We start from the raw sequence: 26,007 nt of genomic DNA on the forward strand, positions 1-26,007 counted from the left end.
TCCGAGTGGACATCGTTTTTACGCCATCTAGAAAAATCTGAGTGACCGAGTCTTTAAGTTGGCCTCGAAACAGCATAAGAAGAATAAGGACAATTGAGGGGCCTGGAGGACATGGCGCATAAGTGCAGTTTTTCTGTTTCGAGAAATACGTGTTTGAGTTTCAAAATTTTATGGATCCTCATGGCAGAAAGAAAGTTCAAATTGACTTTTCGATGCGTAAAAGTTGGAATTTGAAAGCAAATTTTCGCAGAATATGCATGGAGACTAGTTTTACTTGAAACCATTGATAGCTCAATTTTTTCCAAAATCTGCACTTATGCGCCATGTCCTCCTAGCTCCTCAATTTCGGCCAACCTCGAGTAAAATTCAGCAGTATTATTTTGGAAAGGGATGCTTTTATTCATAGTCGTTCTTTAAGCAGCTCCTTTCTTTCAGGAGGCTCCGCGGGCTGATTGTTGAAATTGATAGACAAAGCTATAGACAAAGAAAACATAGTGAGTATGGAGGATCCTGTTGGTTGAAATGAGTGGTTCCTATAGATTAAGGGAGAAAATGATACACTAACTATAAGTTCTCTCGTGGGTTGCCGGTAGTTGGTCTATTTACTTACCTCCTTTGTCCATTGCAACCATCCGCTTTCACCAATAGGATCCCTCCTCGATACCTTTTGTCTTTTTCGTCTAAGCTTTGTCTATCAATTTCAACAATCACCCCGCTGTTTAGTTTTCACTATGATTAAGAGAGACTAGGAAGCCCTCAAAATAGCATCATAAAAAGGACAATTTTTGCCAACCTGAAGGAAAATTCAGCAGTATAATTTTGAAATAGGATCCTTGCAAGGAATTACAATGATTTGCCACTACAAAGAGTACAAAATACGAAAGAGAAATCTCAATTATTTTTACTAATTTTAAGGTAGGTGCGGACCTACCTTAAAATTTACAAAATTGACAATCTATTTTCTTCCGTATTTTGCCTTTTTTGTAGTGGTAAACTATTGCAATCTCCCTTAATTGCAAAGTTACTGAATTTTACTGTAGGTTAACAATAATTTTCCTATACCTGTACCTTATTTTCATCAATGCTCTATGTGTGTGGCTGTGAATGCCGACGAGCCTTCCATCGTTTTGAAGTCGTCGAAATCTGACAACATCGACCGTCGCAGTGGATTTTTTCGCTCTTTTCACGCCACTTGGCTTCTTAAGCTTGAGACTTTTCTAGTTGCCTTTTGAAAAGAGCTCAAAAATTTTTCAATTTAGCTCAAGATATCCTCGAGTCATCCTGCCTCGATAAAGTCGTTTAGTATGTCGTTTGAGGTGAAGAAAAGGAACACTGCACGCAAATTACTTTAGCAACTCACTGGAAAAGCTTTTGGTCTTCCGAGAGTTGTGATGTTGCTCTTTTAAAACGAATAATCGGCCTCTCCCCAACAACTGATTTTTTGCATTTTACGATGTCAATCTTCATTAAGCGATCATATTTTTCGGCTGGTGCCTTCATTTTGGTTAGTCAATAAGCAATAATTTTGTTTCTTTTTTAATTAAGAATAATTTCGTAAGATGGGCCAGTCCGCCGTTTTCCTTACGAAAGAACGTGACTATATATATCAATGTTGCCACATTTACCTTCGAAAATTGCATTTTAAGCAAGAAAATCCTGGGAGGGAGGACAGTGCTTCTACTGATATTAAAATCCCCTTTTCAGGGAGCGCCCTGTATAATAAGGATATCAAAGTTTTACACTTCTTTTTTTTTAAATGTAAAAAAAAGGAATGCAATTTAACATTAAACCTTGGTGAACTAAAACTCCATTGAACCAAAATTATACATGATAATGAAACTTCTCTCCTTTTTTGTTTTTTTGTGATTTTTCCTTTGATTTCGTGCAAAAGCAGTAAAACTTTAGACAAAAATTCCACTGCTATTTTTTTACGAAATTAAATTTTTTTTGCCAACATCGCAATCTTGGAATGGAGTTCTGTTCTGCCATGCGTGAAACGACGAGTTGCCGCTGAAAAAACACATTTTCCGTCACATAACTTCAATAAAACGCTTCGCTTTTATACGTCAAATACATACATATACGACATTTTTACTGCCACTCTTTTTATTCCGATTATTTGATCATTTCTAATAACCTTTATACAGGGTGAGTGGTGACCCTAATGCCCGTACAAACAACACCTAGCATCACCTCTGGAACTTTTTAACTAATTGACACATAGACTTGTAATTTTGTTATTGCTCCGTGGTAAATCAAACGACTTTTGCCCCCCAAAATGTTCAGGGGATCAACTCGAGCAGACAGGAACCTTAGAGGTAGTGCTTTTTTGGATAACCCGGTGTATATATTTTATTTCCCTTGTATTGCACTGGAAAAAAAACACATTGGATCTAGAGTCCAGACTCTTGAAAACATTGACAAGAAAAAGGACTCTTGATTTAATCAGATTTAAGCTTAAATCAAAAGGAAATCCGCTCAAATTAAGAGGCTTGGTTCTTGATTTAAGCTTAAATCTGATTGAATCAAGAGTATTTTTTCTTGTCGATGTTTTTAAGAGTCTGGACTCTAGATCCAATGTGTTTTTTTCCCAGTGCAGTTTTCCTCTCTTATTTTCATAACTTTATTCCTCAGTTCAGGGAAGTTCACGCTGAAGCACAAAAACCTCGCTAATGTTCTCAGAAGGAAGTTTCTGCAAAAGAACAATGTTTCCTCTCTCTCCGAATAAATGATTCCACGTGGGGCTTCTCACCTTTGCCCTTTTGAGCAAATTTACAGTTAAGCCAGAAAATGGCGTCGGACGTCCAACGAGACCGCTCTAAGCCCCTCGAGGCGGGTTGAATCGTTTTCCGTCCGGAGTTCTCCGGATCAGAAGCTATAAAGTGGAGAAGTAGCAAACGGTGTTGCAATTCCACTCTCGTAAATCCGACCTACATCTACAGGTCTGTAACGAAGTGAAACCGTTCATTTAACAGGATCTACGCTCAAAAACTCCCTAATGACAGTGTTTTTTATTCATCACGACCACAAATGTCACGACTCTTGATGCGAGCGCCCCTCTATAAACGAATGGTTAATCGATCAACTTCACTAACACTGGAAAAAAAACACACTTGAACTAGAGTCCAGACTCTTAAAAACATTGACAAGAAAAAAAAACTCTTGATTCAATCGGATTTTTGCTTAAATCAAGAACCAAGCCTCTTAATTTGAGCGGATTTCCTTTTGATTTAAGCAAAAATCTGATTGAATCAAGAGTATTTTTTCTTGTCAATGTTTTCAAGAGTCTGGACTCTAGATCCAATGTGTTTTTTTTTCCAGTGAATGATATGAGTATATTCTGAGGAGAGAAAAATTCGATCGCACGAGTCGAACGTTCAGTGTTCTTTGACGATCAAACTGTTCGTTTTATCAAACCGAACTTTCCATTTGTCAAACCGTAAATTCGGTTCAAAACCTCGAACTGTTCAATAATTGAACCTGATAGGAGATGTTCCGTTGCACGAATCGAATAATATGTTTTATCCAACGAACCAAAGAACTCTTAAGTCGATCTGTAACACCAAATATAGAGCTCATGCTATCGAACATTTTTACTGTGTGTAGCTAGAACCCAGTCTAATGTGTCGTTTTTTTTTGTTGTTTTTGTTGTTTTTTTTTTTTTAATTTTTTTTAATTTTTTTGTAAAGAAAAACACGGGAAAAAACTCTATTGTCTTGTGTCGACAAGGAACACGTTTGTTGCGCGGATGAAAATTCAACTATTACGAAAGATACAACTATTTTAACTTCCGAGTAGCTAATATTGCATATCAATCGAATTGAAGGCGGATATTCTTTCTCGTTTTTCCAACAATTCGTCCAGGCTTAGTACGTGAAAATGATTGACTCTAATGCTTGTTGTACAAAATTTTCAAAGCCCACAGTGGCTCGTATTGTCGGTTTAATTGCTAGTTTTACTACACGTTTCATTTTCAACGAAAATAATTTTCCCTATCAAAGTTTTTTTTTTTTTTTTTTTCAATAAGCTTAGAATAAAAACGATCCAACAATGGCACTTTTCCGAACGCTAAAAAACGTAAGCTGTTACTTTTACGCGTTTGCCTTTATCGCGATTCGTATAAACGTGTAGCATGCACCACAAAGTATTGGTCCATCTGAAAGTTTCAGAAAACTTATCCGTTGTATATTGTCCCCTAAATATTCGTCTCGCGAAGATGGATTATTTTTGCTCTCACCAATTCCATTTTTCTTGGAGCTCATTCAAATGGCTTAAATTATTTTAAAGGTGACATTCAATATGATAGATATGCTAAACTAGAATTATCCGGTTTTATCTCATAAATATGGACCTCGCTTTATGCAAACTTGATATATGATCTAACTGAAAAGGATTTCATATTGAGTTAAGAAAAAATCACGTTTTTCCATATTTTAGCGCCTTGGTAGCTACGGATCTCATTCAAAATGTCGATTGATCAATAGATGTTAACTTCCTGTACATTGTCGTCCAATCACAATATACCTGGTTGTGAATTGTATTGCCGACTCTTGAAGATATCACGTTTTACATATTTTTAATGAACATTTCTCAATTTTTCAGAAATTCGGAAAACAGAATCTATTGAAGTTTGGCAATCTCCCACATTTCAATTAAAAAATTTGCGAATAAATATTTATCGTTAAACATGTATTCATAAATCTGCAATTTTTAAAATACTGAGTAATTTTGAAATAAGTGGCCGAAGTTTGACTCCGCACTAAAGAGTAGTAAATAATTCCAAGAAAAAGGGTCTTCCGTTTGTCGTGAAATTCGAATCTTATTAAAAATTGGACCGCATTTTACAATTTGAAACTACGGTGTCTGTCTTAGATTAGAAACGACGTATGTACCATTTATTTCTCCTATGCGCATGAGTGTTTTTACGGGTGGGCCAGACACTGTAGTTCCTAATTGCAAAATGCAGTTCGATTGTTTGTCATGAACTTTCATACTGCATCAACGCAACTGCACTGCCGTGCTATAAGTAAGAACGCCGTATGAGCTTTCAGACGTTGCCATATTTCCCTCAATAAAAAAAGAATTAACTGCGAAATTCCTCATTTTTCTGACAATTTTGTTCGCAATTTAATCTGAGATATCTGAAAATTTCAAGGAAAAATAAGCATCAACTTTCCTCAAAAATACATGTCTTACCCGGAGACATTCGGCAACTCTCGAATGTTCATACGTTTTTTTTTTAGCACGGCAGTGCATCACTACCATTTAACTTATTTTCTTATTTTGATATTTTTCTCTAGGCACTCTCTCATATCCCAATTTCCAATACTTATTTTACGCTGTGAGCCATAAAGAGGTAACCCTAACCAGCCATCGTTACTGGAGCTTCATTTTAAAATACACTGGAAAAAAAAACGCATTGGATCTAGAGTCCAGACTCTTAAAAACATCGACAAGAAAAAATACTCTTGATTCAATCAAATTTAAGCTTAAATCAAGAACCAAGCCTCTTAATTTGAGCGGATTTCCTTTTGATTTAAGCTTAAATCTGATTGAATCAAGAGTCCTTTTTCTTGTCAATGTTTTCAAGAGTCTGGACTCTAGATCCAATGTGTTTTTTTCCCAGTGTTTTACAATCAACCTGGATTTTTAATCGCACCACACGCTCTCCAACAAATCGAAGCGGACGCCAGAGCGAGCATCCTCGCGCGGCGTCGCGGCGTCCCGACGACCAATCCGGCGCCGGGGCACGGCGGTTCGCGGGCTCTCGGCCAATCCGGGCGCGGCGCGCCGCGATTCGCCGGTGGGCGGGGCCGCGGCTGGGAGGAGCGTGCCCCCGCCCGCCCCCCGCTAATTCCGCCGCGATTAATGCCCGTGACGCAAATCGCGCCGCCGTTCCCCCCATTTATCTCCCGCCCGCGGCCCCCAGGGCTTTAAATTTAAACTTCGCCACTTCGCACCTCCCCTCCCCTCTTCATACTAAACTACCCGAGGGGGGCACTAAACTACCTCCCTCCCCCCTCTCGCGTTTCGTGGAGCTTTTCGTGTTCGTTCAGACCGCGTCTACATCTCTGGATCTCTCGTTTTAGGCCGGAACTTGTGTTTTTTCGCTCGTTTCGTGGAACTGGAAGAGACGGTGAACCCAGTCCGGGTTTTCTTCTCACCTTCTTTTTTACCTTTCTCTCTGTCTCTCTTTTTCCTTCACTCTTTTTTTTCCACCTCAGCTTATTTAAGGAAGAAAAAACGGTGTCTTCTCGCCTCGATGATGCCCCCCCCCCCCCCCCACCATCCGCGGGTTCTATTTTTTTAACTCGAGTCTTCCATTTTTACACCTCTGTGCTTCTCACGCTAGCAAAAACGATGATTTACGAAATTAGCCGTCAGGTCGCTTCTCTTTTCCTTTTTCTGAGCTCTTCGAACGCTGTAATTGTCTGACTCGTCGCTCTATCCAAAAATGTCGTCTTTTCTTGACGCTGAGAGGTTCTCTCTTAACCTGAGACAAAGTGAGCTGATTTTAGGTGATTAATTTGTTTCCTGTCAGGTCCTTGACGTGGTCGAACTGGCGTGCGATACATCGCGTCCGTTAAGTCGAAAATCCTGGCAGATATTGACTATTCGTAAAAAAAAAAAAAAAAAAAAAAAAAAAAAAAAAAAAAACTGAAAAATATAGCAGTCCCTGCGCATGTGTCCAAATAAAATTTTCAAAAAAAAAAAATTGCAACATTTTGAGAAATGAAAGCTGGATTTGGCTACGTAGAAAATGTTGCCTGCATTCGACACCGAAGTCGCTGACCGTATTAAATGCAACTTTTTTTTTGGTTTCTACGAATTTTTCTCTTTCCTTTTTGTTGAGAATGGTTCTGTTGACTTATGCGCAGCGGCTATCCTCCGTTTTTTGGCTGAAAAGTTAATATATGCTGATATACATATCTTCTTTAATGAATGCGATACATTGCACGCCAGTTCAACCCCAGGATAGACCACCTCAAATAGAAAAGAACCAAGTCAAATTTTTGGAAAAAATGAGGTAGGAGTAGTGACAGCCTCAGCCGTATTTTTTCCTTGTCGAAAATCTACGTGAGAAAACAAATTTTTAACCCGTAAAAAAGGCGTTGAACTGTGTATGTCCATCATCTTTAAAATTGAGTCTCATTAACATCCTTTACATCGATTGTGAGTCTCATGTGGGAATATTTAGATCTTCACATGCATCTCTCTCTTCATATTCGATCCTCATTTGACTTTGGTTCATATTATTGACCTCGATATGAAGGGCGTATCTTCATTTTCACATGAGTCCTGGAAAGTATGGAGATAAATGGAAAATATAGTTCAAGTGGAAATAAAGTAACCCCTTTGTCATGCAGAGGAGCTACGAAGTAGGTAATGCGGGCGTTTTTTTCAAGGATCGTCACTGATGATCGCCCCCAAATGGTCACTATTGACCAAACATGTTGATCAGTACCAATCTATTCATCAAACAAATCACATAGTTTGACATGCCTCTAAGTCAATGGCACAACATCGCGGCAAGCTGGAGCTTGATTACCTTGTGCAAATGCATAAATGAACGATATTTTGCAATAGATACATTATGGTCAGTTAAACTAATCAATATCCGTATACATTGTTTTTCACGGATAGCCAAAATGGAAATGTGCATGTGTGAGGAATTTGTGATTTGACTATTGATTCTTGTGTAAAAGTTCGCGAGAAACACGATGGTGCCACTGGTTTTCTCTGACATCAACTCCCAAGCTCAAAAAAAGCTCTCACGTTGAGGCCAAAATGGAGGGGATATCACACGCTATCCTGAGAGTCCACGTCTACATCAAGACAAACTCTCCATGCAAAGATAGGGAGCAAATACATTAGCAGGGTTGCCGTGTTTTCAGTTTTCAGAGTCCCCAAATAAAGTAGCAGCCCTGTCAATGTATTTGCTCCCTATCTTTGCATGGAGAGTTTGTCTTGATGTAGAGGTGGACTCTCAGGATAGCGTGGGATATTCCCTCCATTTTGGCCTCAACTTGAGAGCTTTTTTTTGAGCTTGGGAGTTGATTTCAGAGAAAACCAGCGGCACCATCGTGTTTCTCGCGAACTTTTACTCAAGAATCAACAGTCAAATCGCAAATTCCTCACACATGCAACATCTCCATTACTGGTTCAGTATAAAAATAATAATCAATATCCCTGTATACATATGTTTTTTCACGGATAAGCCAAAAATTGTAGTTCCGCATTGCAAAATGCGGCCCAAATCAGGCCTTGACCCGACAAGTTCAAATGTTGCAACTTTCGGCACAATGTCAGTTGCACCGCTGTTACGAGGTGATATTAATTCCAGCTTGTATGTACCTATAATTTCCCCATATACATAATGTTCTTTTAGGGATGAGCCAAAAATCGTAGTTCCGCATTGCCAAATTCAGTTCAAATCGGGTCCTGACCCGACAAGTTCAAAAGTCGCAACTTTCGCCACAATGTCAGTTGCACCGCTATTACAAGGTGAAATTCACTCCAGCTTAAAGTACAGCTTTTTACGACCATCGCAGTGCAACGATAACGTTTTCACGAGCGAAAAGCGACGCGATCTCGGCAGTTCGCAACAGAGGTCCGACCCACATCCGCTCCTAATTGGCTGCCGGCCGGTCGTAAACCATCCCGAGTTCCCGCGCACCGCCGTTCGCAGATCAAACGACTGCACTTTACACGGGGATTTTCATTTTTTCACTCGTGGCTTCGCCGTTATAGCGCGTTCTCGGGAAGCGACACTGTTTCAAAGTGGATCAATAAAAAAACGAACAAGGTGAGGAAAAGGAGGAGGACGAATCCGCGACGCGAGGAATTGAATAAACGAAGGAGCGAGGAAGGTGAGATGGAATTAGGAGGTAATCGCACGGTAGCGGAGCAAGAAAAATGTCAATTTAAGCCCGAATCCGCCTGTGCCCTCTTTCTGAACCGTTTCCAACTCGGAGGTGGGGCAGTTAACCCCTTTTCTCCGACCGGTGGGGTGGGGTAGAATGTGCGCTTGAAGCAGACCGGTGGATGAAGAGGAAGAGAGTTGAAAAGGGACGAGAGGAAGAGTTAACTCCCGGTAGTCGTGCCCCCAACTTTTACCACTCGCCTGAGAACAGAGACATCGTATTTTACAGGGCCCCTACCTACCGGCTATTTATCCTATAAATGTTAAGGGTATAAAGGATATGTTATTATTCTGCCGTGATAAGGAAAAACGCCGTATGAGCCTACAGAAGTGCCAATTTCCTTTGACAAATCGCGAATTTTCGGAAAAATTTACGAATATTTCTCTTCCGATGTTTCGGAGGATTCCGTTCGAAATTTGAGCTGAAAAAGCTGAAAATTTCAAGGAAAATATGCATAACTCTCTTCGAAAACGAATGTTTTCCGATAGGAAATTTGGCAACATTCGAATGCTTATACGGCGTTCTTCCTTAGCACGGCAGGATTGGAGACGCAACAGTAGCATTACTCCAGACTCTTTTGCTCTTTCTCTTCAATTTTTCATTTGTCGGCGCAACTAAATATATTTAAGTATCCTCCAGCCCAATTTCTAGGGTTTTTGTAACTCTCAGCAAATAATAAACTTTATCGATATAAAAATGATTTGCCACCAAAAAAATGCAAAATGCGGAACAAATAAATGTATGATTTGAGAAACTTTAAGGTAGGTAACATTAGAATTTGACAAACTGGTGGCATTTTTCTTTCTTTTTTTTTTCGTATTTTAAGCAGTGAAATTTTTTTTATCATAATAACCCTCCTAAGAGCAGTGTCCGCATTTCCAAAAGTATGCTGCCGACTTTTTACTGGAGGTTTACAAAAACTGTTCTTCTTATGGATTGCATTTTGCAAAAAGGAACCAGGAGCATTGCAGTGTAGCAAAGATTGTGCAACTTCTTTTGACTTGGAAGAAAAACCTTATTATCCATTGACAGTCTCTATCTTACTCGCTCAAAACTGTAAATTTAAGACAAAAATTACCATGTAAATTTCATATTTTTTCAAGTTTTCTGTAATTTTATTGCAAAGGATGAAAATGCACAATCTGCAATCACAATCATCAACAATCTGCACATCATTGCAATGCCTCTGGTTCCTTTTTGCAAAATGCAATCCATATTATGATATGTCAAGGGTATCCCTAAACTTCCCTCATACCTCCCTCAACCCCGATGTAAACCAAATGGGGCCTACGGGAAGGAGCTAATTCGGGGCGACCATGCGAACATAACCCTAAATCACGGATCGAGTAATTCATGCAGTTACAGTGATAAGTCCACCTCGTTAAATAGTAGCGTTGATAATTTAGTCGGCCGTTAAAATTATTATCGTATCGAAATGTGGACTCTCTCCGGCATTTTTGTGGTGCCAGCGACAAGGATTTGGCCGAGGTTGTTTTCAAAGGACCGGACCAGATCCGAAACACGGGGCACGTCGAAAGAATAACAATCCGCCCCCCTCCCCTCCCCCCGCCCGCGAATCGGGACCGCCGTTATTGCCGGATTAAGTCGTAAAACACCGCATTATGAGGCTAACATCGAATTACTTCCCACTTTTGTGTCCCGTATATTTAATTTGTCCCTTCTTTCTGTAGACCAGGGGTGCAGAAATTTCTACGTACTCGCACGTGGCTTGAAAGAATCTGAAAGCGCGTGAGGAAATTTCGATGAATTGTTTTTCATCCCTTTCATGCCTTCGGAGACTGATTGAAAGAGGAAAGCGCGCTAATTTTTGAAATATTTTGGCTCCAAACCTACCTCTAAACTTTTAGCGAGTTGAGGAAATTTTGGGATGAGTTTGTGACTAATTTTTGCACTGAAGAACTTTCTGCACCCCGACCCTGAATCACATGAAAAAGTGAATATTTAGCCTAAAAGAAGCAGAACTACAGTATCGTTGTCTGATAGTTTCTGTACAGCTGAACAACATGCGTTGCGCCCAAGATATTTTCAAATCATTGAAAACTATCGGCTCCAACCAATTTCTTTCGTTTTTTGAATTTCACCCCGTAGACGTGGGTAGCTTTCAGTGAAAATCATTCAGTTTTCCCCTGCGCAATTCCTGAGGGATGTTTTTTATTTTGTAAAATGCGTGCTATTTTTCTTGGTGCGTTTCGGCACACTGAGAACAATGATTATAGACAATCTAGTAATGTACATGAGAGAGGACATTTTTTTTTCATAGTTGTCCTGAAGGAAGTTGTGTGTTAGGTGCCAAAAATTACCCAATTTTAAGGAGCTAAAAGGGTGCAAAATGAAAATCCGATTGGAGGCCGAAGTTATCATATTTTTAACATTTTTTCTGGTGCGCTTTTTCAAGGCATCACGGAAAGTTCAACGCACGGAAGTATCAAAGTCTCATTTTATCTTGTCCAAAGCAAAGGTGGAAAAAGTTTTTCACACCAAAAATTAGAACATCATATAGCCAGAGGAGGTGAAAAGTGCAAAATCGAAAAGAAATTATTTCAGCCCAACGGAACTCAATCCAGGAACCAGTCAGTTTCCCTCAATGTTTTGCATTTTTCCCGCCTCATAGTTGAGTCGTTTTCCATCCAAACGATCCAATTAACGTCGAAAAACGGGCAATTTGGCGACGGTGACTACCCATCACCTCTCGGAGTCATCTCTCACCAGCTGGTATCACGACGGCGCACAGTGGATCCAGTCAATCAGAGAGCTCGGACATGAAATTTTTGACTTAAACTGCAAATTTTGACGTTTATTTCGTCACATTTTAAGTTTCAAGGGGTGCTTCTGGAAGGAAATTTCACGAGGAAACCAATGAAACCATATTCAGAACCTCAAATTTTTTATAAACGGAGTTATAAGCTCTTAAAGTTTCCAAATTTTGTCCAACTTCCCCTATCGACTCGATCCATTGTGCGGGAGCCACGGGACGACGACAAAAAGCCACGAATGAATGAGCGTGCGAGACAGCCCGGCTCCGGGTTGACTCGTGACTCCCAAGAATTCGCCCCGGGCTACCCTTAGACCCGGGCGAGGGGGGGGGGGAGCTCAGGGCTCACCGCTGCAACAATTAGTAAGGGCTGTTTCCACCACCACCCCGGTCCGAGGGGAAGCGAACCAGCCCCTCCGGAACACAAGTCAACCTCGAAATCCCCGCGCCTCCGCAGTCTAGTTTCAACCATGTCGGAGGCCGCCTGCCTCCCCGCGAGCGCCATGTCCATGTTCGGTTTCGGGGTTCCGTTTACTGATAGTCTCGGTTTTGCGGATGTCGCAGGGAACAAGAAGGCGCCCAAGGACCCGAACTGCTGCCCGGTCTGCGGCGTGAGCATCAGGGCCAACGACTTGGAGTCGCACCTGCTCCAGGAGCTGGACCGGTTGACGAAGATCTCCAAGAACCGGATGCGCCGCCCCTCGCTCCCGCACCCGAGGACCAACAACCACAGGGACGACCCGGCCGCCGCTGTTGACGGATCCCTGGAAGGGCGATGGGAGGTGAGTCTTGGAATGTTCTTGTACGCATGCTCGTATCTGCGCGCAGGCGCAATGTTCGACTTTAATCTGTGCGCTCTTATCAGTGACCCAACAAGCACCTACAACATGCTGCCGTGCTAAGGAAAAACGCCGTAATGAACCTTCAGGCGTTGCCAAATTTCAATTGATAAAACACAAATTTTCTGGTAAACTTATGAATATTTTACTTCCAATTTTTCAGATAATTTTGTTCGCAATTTCACCTGAAGTCCCTGAAAATTTCAAGGAAAAATATTCATATCTTTCCTCCAAAATAAGCATTTTATTGAAGGAAATTTTGCAACTCTCGAATGTTCATACGGCGTTCTTTCTTAGAATGGCAGCATAGGATTCAGACACTTCGAACGGGGGGGGGGGCATAAGGGGGGTCCGGGGGCTCCTCCTAGAAAATTTTCAAAATTTTAAAGCTATGCAGCTTGAGTCAATCGTCATGAATAATTACCAAATCTAAGTGTCCTTCTATTCTTCTTTCCTCCATTCCTTCCTCCTTTCTTTCTTCTTCTCTTCCTTTTTCTTCCACTTTTTTTTCGAGCCCCCTGAATCCATCTATGACCCACAAGGAGCGTTCATAAATTACGTAACGCTCTAGGGAGAGGGAGGGGGCATGAGCCTACGTTAAGCTGCGTTTCTAAAGGGGAGGGGTTCATTGTCAGCGTTACGTAATCCTCTCCATTGGTAAAAACCCCAAAATCTTACGAGACTTTGGGCAATTTTTGCAGGTCGCCATGGCGATCGCGATCAATGAAATGCATGTATTATCTTCATTTATTCGAGGTTATTTGGCACACTATCCTTAAAATACTTGAAATTTAATCCAGCTATACCAATTTTCAACAGTATCCCACAATTTTTGGGATCTCATTCTCAAGAGGGGATAAGGGGTGTTTGTGGTTGCGTTACAAGAGGGAAGGAGGAGGGGTCATAAATGCCGAAAAAGTATGTTACGTAATTTATGAACGCTTCCATAGTTTTACCATGTAGCCGCCAGGATTTCCAAGTTCGAAAATCCCTTGTGATGAAAAGGAACAATCAGTTGGATGGTATAATAAATGACCAGGGCTAAGATTTAATGCATGCGAGAAAGTTTGAAAAAAAGACCGATGTGCAGGATTAGGAACATAAATTTTTATGAAGGTAAACTGAAAGATTTTAGGCTTAGAAACATAATGGGTCATTTCGTGCTAAATAGTGCCACGTGGACAAAGTTACCCCTTAGAATGATGAATCCGAGTATTATGCACATGTATGCCGAGTCATCCAATTTCTAAATATTACAAGGATCTCAATCACATATATGCAAACATTTCGAAATTTGTCATGTATCAGAGATTCGAAAACGCCTTCAGGGCGCTAAAGCCAGGATTGTATTACGCAAATGGATAATTTTTGCAGAATTATTAAAAATTAAGAAGCAGGAATAATTTAACTAATTAATAAAAGTAACTCAAATCAACAGTATAATGAAACAATTTGGAAAATCTTGTCATGTAACGCAGAAGATTGGAACACGCCTTCAATCGTGGCGTGATACCTCACGTGTTCCGGAGAGTTCAAATAGTTGTATCCCTGCGCCTTAGCAAGGCGATGGAAGCTTAATATTGAAGTAGCGTCCCCGCTTGGTTTTTCGGTTTTCCTGTGCCGCTACTGCAGTTTCGACGGTTAAATTCGTAGTTTAAGGGCGCTAAAGCCAGGATTGTATTTCGCAAATGGATTATTTTTGCAGAATAATTAAAAATTAAGAAGCAGGAGTAATTTAACTAAATAATAAGAGGAACTCAAATCAGCAATATAATGCAAAACAACTTGGAAAATCTTGTCATGTAAATACAGAAGATTCGAAAACGCCTTCAATTGAGGCGTGATACCTCACGCGTTCCGGAGAGTTCAAATAGTTGTATCCCTGCGCCTTAGCAAGGCGATGGAAGCTTAATATTGAAGTAGCGTCACCGCTTGGTTTCTCGGTTTTCCTCTGCCGCTACTGCAGTTTCGACCGTTAGGCCGTAGTTTAAGGGCGCTAAAGCCAGGATTGTACTTCGCAAATGGATAATTTTTGCAGAATAATTAAAAATTAAGATGCAGGAGAAATTTAACTAAATAATAAGAGGAACTCAAATCAACAATAGAACGCAAAACAATTTGGAAAATCTTGTCATGTGTGTTGCTAAACCCAGAACTCATTCCAAATACTGTGAAGTAATACGGAAAATAGGATATTGCATATTGATATTTGTTTTTCCTTTCGAACGATTTCCTTTAATATCTCTTCATCCAAAAAAAAATGTAAGGCAGAAAAGGACCCTTATCAGTCAGAAACCGAGTTTTGAAGTTGCCTCCATGGACTGAGGTCCCTTTTCACACGACGCAGTCATATCCCATCAGTGGCAATTTTGCAAGTCGGCAACACTGTTTTTCCTTCAATTAAATCCCTTAAAAATATCGATATTGTGTGAGGCAAGGTGCCTCACAAAGAATCGATTGTTTGTATACATTTAAATGGAGGTAAAACAATGTTGCCAAATTTCAAGATCGCCAATGTATATACAGTCCCCTTTCAAAGGCACGTTCTTAGCAGGTCAAAACCTAATTTAAAGGAAAAGAAGCTCTGGAAGGTGCTCTCACTGGAAAAAAACACTTTGGATCTAGAGTCCAGACTCTTGAAAACATTGACAAGAAAAAATACTCATGATTCAATCGGATTTTTGCTTAAATCAAGAACCAAGCCTCTTAATTTGAGCGGATTTCCTTTTGATTTAAGCAAAAATCTGATTGAGTCAATAGTATTTTTTCCTGTCAATGTTTTCAAAAGTCTGGACTCTAGATCCAATGTGGTTTTTTTTTCCAGTGTGGAAGGTGCTCTGCACTTTCCTGATTCGTCTCAGCGCCAAGAAATATCGAATCCAAAAAGCTGGCCTCCCTTTCGAGCTTAAACTCGGACCGCTGCGCTTTCTTTGAAGCGGAGAGTGGAACTGCGAAAGTTTTAATTAAAAACCTGAAGGAGTTATCTGTCACGGAATGGAAGTAATTATACTCGTCGTCGCGAGGAGTTGCACCGATTTACATATTCTTCCCGAGAGTTTCACTTTTAATTACGTCCAATCAACGTTTTTCACCGGGGAGCAAAGAGTGAAAAGAGGGCGAAGGTCAGCCGAGCACAAAGAAAGCGTTCTCAGGACAATATCTAAGGATGCGGCTTTTACAGCGCGTTGGAACTGCTCTTTGCCTACCCTCTGAATTGAAGGAGAACCAAGTTCTACCGCTCATTTGGAATTGCTTTCAACTAGGTAGGAAGAGGGTCATATTCATAGTTACCTTAACCGTCCATAACGCCATGCGGTTTGCATTGCAATTAATGGACGCCTCTAACGCAGTATAATGAAAGGTTCAATTTTTGCGAAATTTGAAAAAATTTCAACAGTTAACCACGGAAATATAGATCCTTGCAAGGGATTAAAATAATCTTCCTTCTGCAAAAATTGTGAGGTATAATAGAAAGTATTCCATGATTTTGAAAACGGTTAAGATCGGTGGGATCCAGGGACCTACCTCGAGATTTTCAAAACATGGCATATATTCGCTCTTGTATTTTGTATTTTTCGCAGTGTCAAATCATTGTGATCTCTTGTAAGGATTCAATTCCATTGTTTAATGGTTGCATGTCACTCAAGTTTCATAAAGAGGATGCTTTTTATGGTGATATGTAAAAGGAATCTTCAAATCTCTCTTAATCATAATGTGCACCGCATGACAGGGGTCGGTAAAGTTCTCTGTTTTCCACGATTTTGCGGGAGCCGAAAAAGTAATGCCTCAAAAAATTATTACTTTTTTGTTTTGTTTTTTAGTGGTTACGTTTTTCGGTTGACTGATGGGGAGAAAATTTTCGTATGGTAGTTAGAAGGGCTTAATCAACGCTTATTTTACCATTCCTATGCCGAATGTCGCAGGAAAAAAAGGAGGAAAAATTTAGGGGCTTCCACAATGCTCGCGGGTTTTCCACAATTTTTACGCGGGGAATATCATCGACCCCTGTCGCATGAGACCTCTCTTCCCTACGGAAAGGAGCTGTTAAAGGAACGACTATGAATACGGTCTACAGTTGTTCAGAATATGATAATTTCAATATGCAGTTTGCCTATTCTTTCAATTGAAGGGGAATCGCATTCTGTTGCTGATCTAGAATCACCTATTGCGGCACGTAGCGTTTTTTGTCCTATCTAAACGATTTGGCAAGACAATCCTCTAGGATAAGACTCTATTTTGATGAAAGAATTAATGTTTTGCCTACTATCTCAATTGAAGGGGAGCCACGCTCTGCGTGCGCGAAATTAAGTTTCATACTCTGTCGCACGGAACATATTCCGCCTTCATTTAAGCGATTAGGCAAGAACAGCTCCTTCACGTTCAAATAGTTGTATGTTGATTTCGTCTTCAACGCTACACCTAGTAAGCCTCAAAGGCACTGGGCATTCTTACCGTTTGAAAGTTTCGTAAAATGGAAACGAAGATAAATGTCCTATGTTGATGGTTCTCTGCTGGGATGCCAAAAAAAAAAATACGGGCAGCAAGTTTCATCGTAACTTGAAGGAGTCAAATCTTTAAACGTCATCTATGCGATTTTTGAATCGTCACTGAATGACCTTATTCGATAGACAGCAGTTCTAATATAGGAATATATCTATAGAGGATCTTTCGATAACGATAAAAAATCATGAAGGTATCAATAACTCTTGGCTTTAGAGGAAGACGATTTATTTCTCTCTCGTATCTTCCATTATATCTCTTACTTACTTTTTTCAATAAGTACCTTTTTTCTTCTTTTTATTAATTTGTATTTTTTTCTGTTTACAGACGTATCAAAGAATCAAGACAAATAGACAAGGGCGGCTAAGGATAAAAAATAAGAAGAGAAAAGCGGACGACGTCGCTTGTCCGGTATGTAACGAAGATATTTCTGGATCCCCTGAAGACCTTAATGGTCATGTAGAAAAGTGTTTGCACAAGGTACATTTTGTTTGCCTCTAGTATAATTTACATATTAAGCCAATCTAGAGGATACCTACGTTTTTTAGGTGAAGCGTAGAGAGTCACAGTGATCATCGAGTTGAGTATGCTTAGTTTGTCGTGACAATGCCACCAAAAATCATTTCAGCTCTACCAGTTTTTTTTTTTTTTTTCTTGGAGCCGTGATCAATAATCACAATAATTTTGATTTTGAAACCTGTCTAAGCTGAAATTTTCGGCATGTTTTTAATAAATGAGTCTATTTTACTGATTATATTATTTTTTTCATGAAATGTTTGGAGGTTCCATTGTAATTGTTTCTAAGGGAAGTGTGTTATACTTCTAAAATACTTGAAAATTTCGCCATAATTGATCAAATCTTACTTCATGTAATATAAAATCTTAAAAGTAACGTACAACGCCTTAGGCGCGAAGCGGTCGGGGGGTGTAGTTCCGTAGCAACCTAAAAGAGAGTTCAAACTTCAAATGTTACCCACCCTCTGTACCCGTCATCTTGCCTAACTTTGCAGAAATTCAAAATTTTTAGTTTGGTTTTCTGTAAGAAAAAAAAAAGTGTAGAGTATGCTGTAAAGAATGGATCAGACAAAACTAAATTTCTGCTAACTACATACTCATTGTGTATATCGTTGGCTAAAGTAGAAAAATATATTTTATCTTGATTCAAAATTTTCTAATTTTTAACCATTCGCCTGCAAATGGTCAAATATTGCAATAATTACTCCGTCAAGCAATGTAATTGAGGGGCTTGGAGGACAAGGCGCAAAAGTGCAGTTTTTTTAAAAAAATTAAGATATTAATAATTTCAAGTAAAACTAGTTTTAATGGATATTCTGTGAAAAATTCACTCCCAAATTCCAATTTTTAAGCATCTAAAAGTCAGTTTGAACTTTTTTTTCCGCCATGAGGATCCATGTAATTTCGAAACTTCAAACACTATTTCTCACTATTTCTAAATAGTAAAAACTGCACTTATGCGCCTTGTCCTCCAAGCCCCTCAATTGTCATAGAAAAGTTCTCAATTTTAAAGTCAAATAAGTGTCCAATGTTCCAAAACTGACGATTATTATGTTGTACTTTTTCCAGTATGATAATGAAGATGAAACCGTGGATGTAGAGGGCTACTCAGAATCATTCGAAGAATACGAATGGGCTGGACAGAGAAGGATACGTGCAGCCTCTTTGCTGACTGGTGGATATACAGGTAAAGTACTCTTGTCCAGACGTATTCGGACTGCATTTTGCAAGTTGGAACTACAATTTCTAACTCATTTTAGAAACAACGCATGCACTATTAGTTTTCCCATGTACGTGAGTGTTTTTACAGATGAGCTAGAAATAATAGTTCCTTAGTGCAAAATGAAGTCTATTTGATTTGGATTTGAGCCCTTATCATCGGAAGAGAACTTGTTTGTTTGTCCTCCGATGAGATTAGAAGCTCAAAGCCGTTTGATGAAACTCTATCGTCAACTTATCGAATTGCCTTGCTAGGCAGATAACATTAGTTCTGTGTCAAGGAAGGATGTCTAGTGAGAATTCAAACAGTGCTTTTCTTCTTCTGAGAAAGTATTGATTTTTGGAAAAATGAGTGAATCTTTCCGAGGGTTTGATCTCAAAAATATACTGCATCTGAAAATTTGGAGGAAAAATACTTATAAATCTCAAAAATCAATATGCTATATCGGTAGAAAAGGCCAAATTTGAATACTCGGATGGCACTCCTCCTAAGCAGGGCAGATTAAAAGATTCGAAGTCCAAGTCGAGTGGTGACCATGGTTTTTCCATGACGAAGTGATGAAATTTCTATTATCAGGCTGTTATATTGCTGTTAATATTGTGCATAAAGGCAAGTTCTGGCACCTTGGAGCTCATTTGAAAATGAACTCCAAATGTGCTCAATAAGTGCTTTCACCTAAATATTATCGCACACAAAAAAAGGACTTCAGTACATGAAGGAGAATTTTTCGAAGGAGCAATTTTTGTCAAGCGAAGTCGGAAATTGAAAAGGTTTTTGACAGAAATGACTGTCAGTATTTGGAAGAAAAAGTTGCTCGCATTCAGTTCATCTTTGTGACATATTGATGGCTTAAATCGAAAAATGTGTATCTCAGATTACAACGTTGTAAGTTTCTGCTGTGAGTTATTTTAAAGGAAAACTAATTACAGATTCTCTTGAAATTTCCTGTTCACTCACTCTAAAAAAAGTTGCACAAAATTCCAAGGAAAACTTCAGTTCAAACATCCTCAAATATATCTCAACATTGCACAAGAGATACTTGCTTTTTTTGCATTTAGCCATCAATGTGGAACAGTGTATTGCTGAATCATAAGATTGGCCCATTCTTTTTATTTACCAACTTCACTCTGATATTTTAAAGTCTCTCAATGAAATCGACTCCTAAAGATCTTCACTTGTACCTCAAGTTTCTTAAAATTCTATCATCCATATACTTAATGCCGATAAATATTTTGCATAATTTACTTCTTCATGCACAATTAGTTTCGATGTAAAATTAAAAAGGAAAATGGATTCTCAGACCTTTCCTCCCTTCAAGTTTCGAACACTTTTTCTTACAAAAAGTGTAATCCACTTCCTAAAAAGAGAAACTCTGTTCTCCTGAAAAATTATTGAATTAATCGGAATCCTGTCTAAACAAAAATAACTCTAATTACTGAGTAAATGTAATAATTATCACTTGAAATAATGAAATGCATAATTTGATGAACAGAAGTCATAAAATTAATTCTGCACTTAAAATATCTTCACTGAATCCTTCCCCTGCCCATAAAATTGTTTAAAGAAATTAGCATTTTAAGCTATGTCTATTGTCTATCATCACTAATTAAGTAAAAACCGACTTAAAATTGATGTAAACTTTACTGTTTTCATCTAAAGAGAAAGAGCTCATAACTACTGAAAAGCTGTCAATCACTGAAAAACAAAATGATAATTGCACTATGCATAGAAAATTTTCCTCTGTTATACTAAAATGGTGTATAACAGCATATATCCTAAAATCCTATAATTAATCCTTGGATTTTGGTTCTAGGTGTGGGAATGGTGGCTGGAACTCGAGCCAGTGCGGCAGAGGAAGAAGAGGATCTCGTGGTCGATGGAGATGATGTTGCTGTATTTGGTAGACCCCAATATTGTGAAAATGATGTTATCTCATCAACGCCTAGTCATAATGAAAATGGTGCCTCTGAGCGCATGCAAGAGTAAGTTTTACCCTCTCAACTCTTATTTACAGTCATTTGGTTTAATAGTAATTTTAGGCTCTGTCTTTTCAATACATAAAGTGCTTAGGCAAGGGGAGGATATTTTTAGCATCTGAAAGAAAATGACGAATTTTTTATGTATGCAATGTTTACAAAGACATGATTTCAACGAATTTTACAAGATGTACAGAAAGAAATTAACGTTTTCCAACAAGATTTTAGCACAAGGACCAGCTCATCATTTGATGGAAAAAATTCTCTATTGATGACAATTGAGGGGCTTGGAAGACAAGGCGCATAAGTGCAGTTACAGAAATTCAAGACTGGAGTTTAGAGCCTAGAGTACCTGTATAGCGAGAGTATGGACAGATCGCTTCATGGAGGGCTTAGGGCCCAAAAGTGCAGCCACTCTTCTAACCAACTTCTAATGCACAAAATTTCACTGCCAGTCTGTAGATTCCAATTCTAACCAAGATGGTTAAGAATGTACATAAATGAGCGTTCCTCCGCAAAAATGAGTAAATTTATGCAAAAACTAAATCAAATACGGGCTATATAAACGATGGTTCGTAAAAATTGTATTAATAAATTGCTCTGGATAATATTGAAATTCATAGGTTGGCTGCTTTTCTAGGCCCTAACTTTATTCGCGGAGGCATTGGTGAAGGCCTGATGGATTTTCGGAGTTTCACATCTGTCTATACTCTCGCTATACAGGTACTCTAAGAGCCCAGCCGCCTCAGCTGCTTGCCATAGCTCCTTATTCTTGTATTTCAACAGGTGAGATACAAGAAAACGACTTGACCTCACTAAAAGCACATTAGATAAAGACAGGAAGGAATGGCAAAAGGGAAACAGAAATCCGGACCGTTTCGTGTTTTTTTGTGTTGAAAAAGGAAGGATGGAAATAAAAATAAAATCGTGCGCTCAGAATTATGTCTTCGATCAAAATTGAGTTGTGCGTGTTTTTTGGTAGTTGAAGGTAAAGTCTATCAGAATACCTGGCGATTTTATCTGGAAGTCATTTGATGTGAAGAAAACAGCAAACGGGATAAGTGCATTTTTCGTTTAAAGGGGATGCGGGATAAGTGCAACTTACCGTCACTTAAAGCCCAACTGCTGGCCTCAATTTGGCTCAACTGAGCTGAAAGTTCCAGAAGATGTTCATGAAGGTGTGAGACAAATACTTGTAAATTTTAAAAGTATTCGGAACTCTCTGTAGGTCCGAGTAAAATCTAGAACTTCAAACTCGTTTTTTTTCAAAATAATAAAAACTGCACTTATGCGCCTCGTCTTCCAAGCCCCTCAATTAATGTGAATCAGTTTGATGGTGGTTCCTTTTCATCAAGACTAAATTTTCATCCTTGAGATTTCTTCAGAAAACGCAACAAGCAGTTTATTTCACATTTTTGCAAGAAGCAGAAAAAACTTGGTGACTTAAAGCATCAGCTAAAAAATTAGTTTAGAGGGGAATTCAAGTTTTTAGTTCGAAAATAGGAAAAAAATTAGGTGTCTAGGAGAGGTAAGGATATTGCGCCTTTGATTTTTGAGAACAACTTGCTCATAGTCTTCAAAGCCTTGAATTTTGACATCATTTAAACTAAAAGGATCCAGTGCGGGAGATTTACACACAACATACAAAACCAATGAAAGAGATTTTAATCAAAAGAATGGTGGGTAAGTATAGTCAGTTTTAAAAAGAATAGACATCAATCATTCTCATAGATAGCTTTTTCTTACAGCTGAAAGAATGAGTTCAAGAGGATCTGTGTGATATAAATTGAATGAAATTATCAGGAATATTATGCCTACTTACCTACTTTATAATTTTTTTTTTAAAAAAAAAAAAAAAAATCCTAAAAAGAAACAAAACTATTGACATAGGAAAGAAATAAACTCATTTATCTGAAAGAGAATCAAACATACAGAACTATTTCCTCAACATGTGAAAAAATAAACTCCTGAGGGTTTTAGAGGCAGAGGGACCCTCAACAGATGGTTTGAGTCCTTAGTGCGGTGAATCCTCTCGTTTAGGTCCCCTCTAGAAAGTTCTTGGAAATCGTTTAATTTGGTTTTCTAGTGTTTTGGGCAGATTTCTAAATCTGCTGTTTTTACATGTAACTTGGTTCTTGATTGATCACTCACTCTAGTACTAGAAAATACCAGAACTCATGCGGGAATGAAATATAGCCAGAAAAATCCAGGAATTCGTCAGAAAATTGGTGATGGAAACCAAAAATCTCATCTTTCTTTAATCTAAGATCAATAATTTTTAACATTGTTGGTTCAAGTCAATTTGGCCTCAAAAAATCTGACATAAGACGAAAAACTTAACTTCTTCTGCTATCTCCGCGAAAAATTTTGTTTTTCCATGAGAATCTTAAGAAAAATTAGAGGAAATACCTTGTTTTTATCAAGGTTTTTTTCTGCAGCAATCATGGAAATATCAGATAGTGAAACTTCTCTACACCGTGTCTGAGTTAAAAAATTTATTCAAATCACTCTTGAAGATTTAAAGACTGTAAAAAGTTGTTATTCTTAAAAATGACAGATGTTGACATCCATTCCGTTTCCATTTAATACTGCATAAAACATGAAACTTAAAATCAATTACCTTTTTAAAGTTTTCTTTAAAAGCATGAACCATGTAATGCAAAATTTTACCCGTACCTCAATGAGTAGAACTCTCCTTTCCGACATCAACGGCTTCCCTTTGTTAAGTATGTAATCCATTTGTGGAAGCTCTCTTATGAGTTTTATTTTGTATTCGTTCATCTAATTTTCCAACCACCCATTCAGTACACCTGGTGTCTGGTCTTGTACCGTAGAATATTTATTTAACAGTAGTGTTTTTTGTCACAGGAGTCCTAGTAGTATGAAAGAAGATGTCGACATGACAAAAGTCAAGGAAGAGCCGTCCTCAACAGAAAACTTAACCAAGAAGTCAGATTTAGCGAATCAAACAGATGGTTTAGTCGTAGAAGCTTTAAAAAGGCGAATCAAAGAATTAGAAAATGAAACGAAAGCTGTGAATGGTGATAAATTTATTTGTTTAATCTGCATGGTGAGTAAATGCCCTTCGATATTCATTCTCGATCAAATCTTAAGATTTTGAGTCAAAATTCCACTGATATCCGACTTGCATAAACATACATGACCATTCTCAGATCACGACATTTCTCGGTCAGCTCATTAAATTTTCTTTTGTCCCTTTAGCCGAGATATCTAAATATTTTAGTTGATCATTTTTTTGCTCATTTGAATGCTCTTGAACAAAAAAAAGGTGGCTCCATCACTTGCTGTAGGTATGAGTAATTCAGACATTGTCATTTCTTGGCAAATTAACAGGCCTAATTCTAGTCTTCATTGAAAAACTTCATTACATATGACTTGGTTTTTGTTTGTCAATCCCCCCAAAAAATTGAATTTTTGAAGAAGAAAATGGAAATAATACTCGTCATAAAAAATGCAAAATCACTCCTCAGCAGGTTGTAGGGGACGCAAGCTCACCCTGAAGTTGATAAACTACCGCAACGATTTATGTCTCAAAATCTATTAAATTTCTTTTTCTGCAGAAAATTGTGCGACCGGTCTGAAAAGATGTGGAAAAATACTAGCTTAGGAGATATCTTCACCCCAAAAAGTTTTAAGTTGCCCAGCTAAAATGAAGGGGTGTTGATTTTGTGTCGGAGTAGGTACCGCTTTAAGAACAAAATAAGGGAGCTTAACTCCTTGACCAAAACTGATAATTCTCTCAGAAGCTTTGCTTAATCCTTACAGTATGTATATTCACCTTTTAAGCTCTGATAAGTATAGCCTTGCTTCAAACTTCTATATTTTTTGTTTTGTTTTTGCCCACAGGAACACTATAAAAAACCCGTCATATCTGTTTGTTGTTGGCATGTTTATTGTGAAGAATGCTGGCTTCAAACTTTAGTAAGTTTTTTTCTAATATCTCATTACATATTATCATTATCAAAAATTTTTAGAACCTAAATTTTTTTGTCAAATTGGACCAGCGCATGGGTATCGAGCACAGGTCGTAGAAGTTTTTGTTCTTGAACCAAACCTTCTATTTTATTTAATGTTTTTCTTTACTGCTATCCGATTCACAATTACTATTTTTGTCTGCAAAATCAGACCATGAAGCTACCTAGCATCAAACAGAAATAAACTGAGTGTTTCACAGGTTTACCTTAAAATTGTGCAAAATTTGCATTTCTGATGCAATAGAAAAAACCTCTAGCATGAAGTCTTTGCAGACCTCTAAACATAGTACCTAACTTACAATGCTTTTTGCATTTCATTTGAACGTACCTATTTAAATCAAAATATACCATCCTCATTGTGGCATGAGCCCTGTCATGTATGTATTCTTATGGGTCTTAGATCGCAGGTCTTACTGGAGATAGCGCTGTTCAATTTAAATACGTTGTGAAAAATTTGCTGAGATACAGCTATAGAGGATGAAGGTTAGAGTAATGTCTGGTTCGATTTTCCGAATATTTCTCTGCAAAAAAAAAGAACTTTCAAATGAAATCGTAAAATGAAAAAAACCTTTGGATAGATCCAACAATGAAATAATGGTACCCGATGAAAATAAGTCTCGTTGAAATGCATTGCCCAGGAAATTGCTGAAATTCTTCATGAATCAGTTGCCAGAAGCTGTTAAGTTCGCCAGACCTGTTCATTTTATAAAATTTATTTCAATCAGTTTGAAATGTTCATTTCAAGAGTATTAAAAACTCACATTTCAGTTCCTACTTTAATTTGTTTAAAAACAAACCATTGCTTTATTTTTGATACAGCCATTGTACTTGTAGTTGTAAAAGCAAAAATGACAGAATCTCAATTTTGCGTCGTTCATTGTGTCGTCCTGGCATTTATACTTATTTCTATTTACAAATGTACTGACATCCCTTTTTCTTTTGTTGCAGGGTGCTAAAAAATTATGTCCTCAGTGTAATACTATCACATCTCCATCGGATCTGAGGCGGATATTTTTGTGATGGCAAGATTTCAGATTGAACTGATGAAAGGGACATCAATTCAACTGTGATTTTTATGTTAGGTCTAGGTACTTTTAATCAATTATGTTAAAAGAAACTTTTATCGTCGTTTCAGTGAAACGTTACTTTTTCTTTTGCCATTTGTTTTCATTTCAGCAAAAATAGATTTGTTCGTAAATGTTTCAGTTAAAAAAAAAATCATTATACAGGTAAAATAAATTGTTCTGTGATGAATACAACTGGTA

At 38.3% G+C, this 26,007-nt stretch overlaps 1 protein-coding gene across 4 annotated transcripts in view; it reads left to right on the forward strand.

Annotated features, from left to right (window-relative positions):
• LOC109035200 (E3 ubiquitin-protein ligase Rnf220) overlaps positions 1 to 26,001 on the forward strand; it is a 184,378-nt gene extending 158,377 nt beyond the window's left edge. For 3 of the 4 annotated variants that reach the window (XM_072301295.1, XM_072301296.1, XM_072301297.1), the window contains exons 4-10: positions 12,262 to 12,479; positions 17,364 to 17,516; positions 18,621 to 18,738; positions 20,585 to 20,753; positions 23,616 to 23,817; positions 24,615 to 24,689; positions 25,691 to 26,001. In XM_072301295.1, the coding sequence (XP_072157396.1) occupies positions 12,262 to 12,479; positions 17,364 to 17,516; positions 18,621 to 18,738; positions 20,585 to 20,753; positions 23,616 to 23,817; positions 24,615 to 24,689; positions 25,691 to 25,762 (1,007 nt within the window). In that variant the 3' untranslated portion in view covers positions 25,763 to 26,001. The remainder of the gene's footprint in view (positions 1 to 12,261; positions 12,480 to 17,363; positions 17,517 to 18,620; positions 18,739 to 20,584; positions 20,754 to 23,615; positions 23,818 to 24,614; positions 24,690 to 25,690) is intronic. The other variant, XM_072301298.1, reaches the window with a different exon arrangement.
• The last annotated feature ends 6 nt before the right edge of the window (positions 26,002 to 26,007 follow it).

The sequence above is a fragment of the Bemisia tabaci genome, chromosome 6 (genome assembly GCF_918797505.1).
Source record: "Bemisia tabaci chromosome 6, PGI_BMITA_v3".
In the NCBI taxonomy this organism is placed as follows: domain Eukaryota; kingdom Metazoa; phylum Arthropoda; class Insecta; order Hemiptera; family Aleyrodidae; genus Bemisia; species Bemisia tabaci.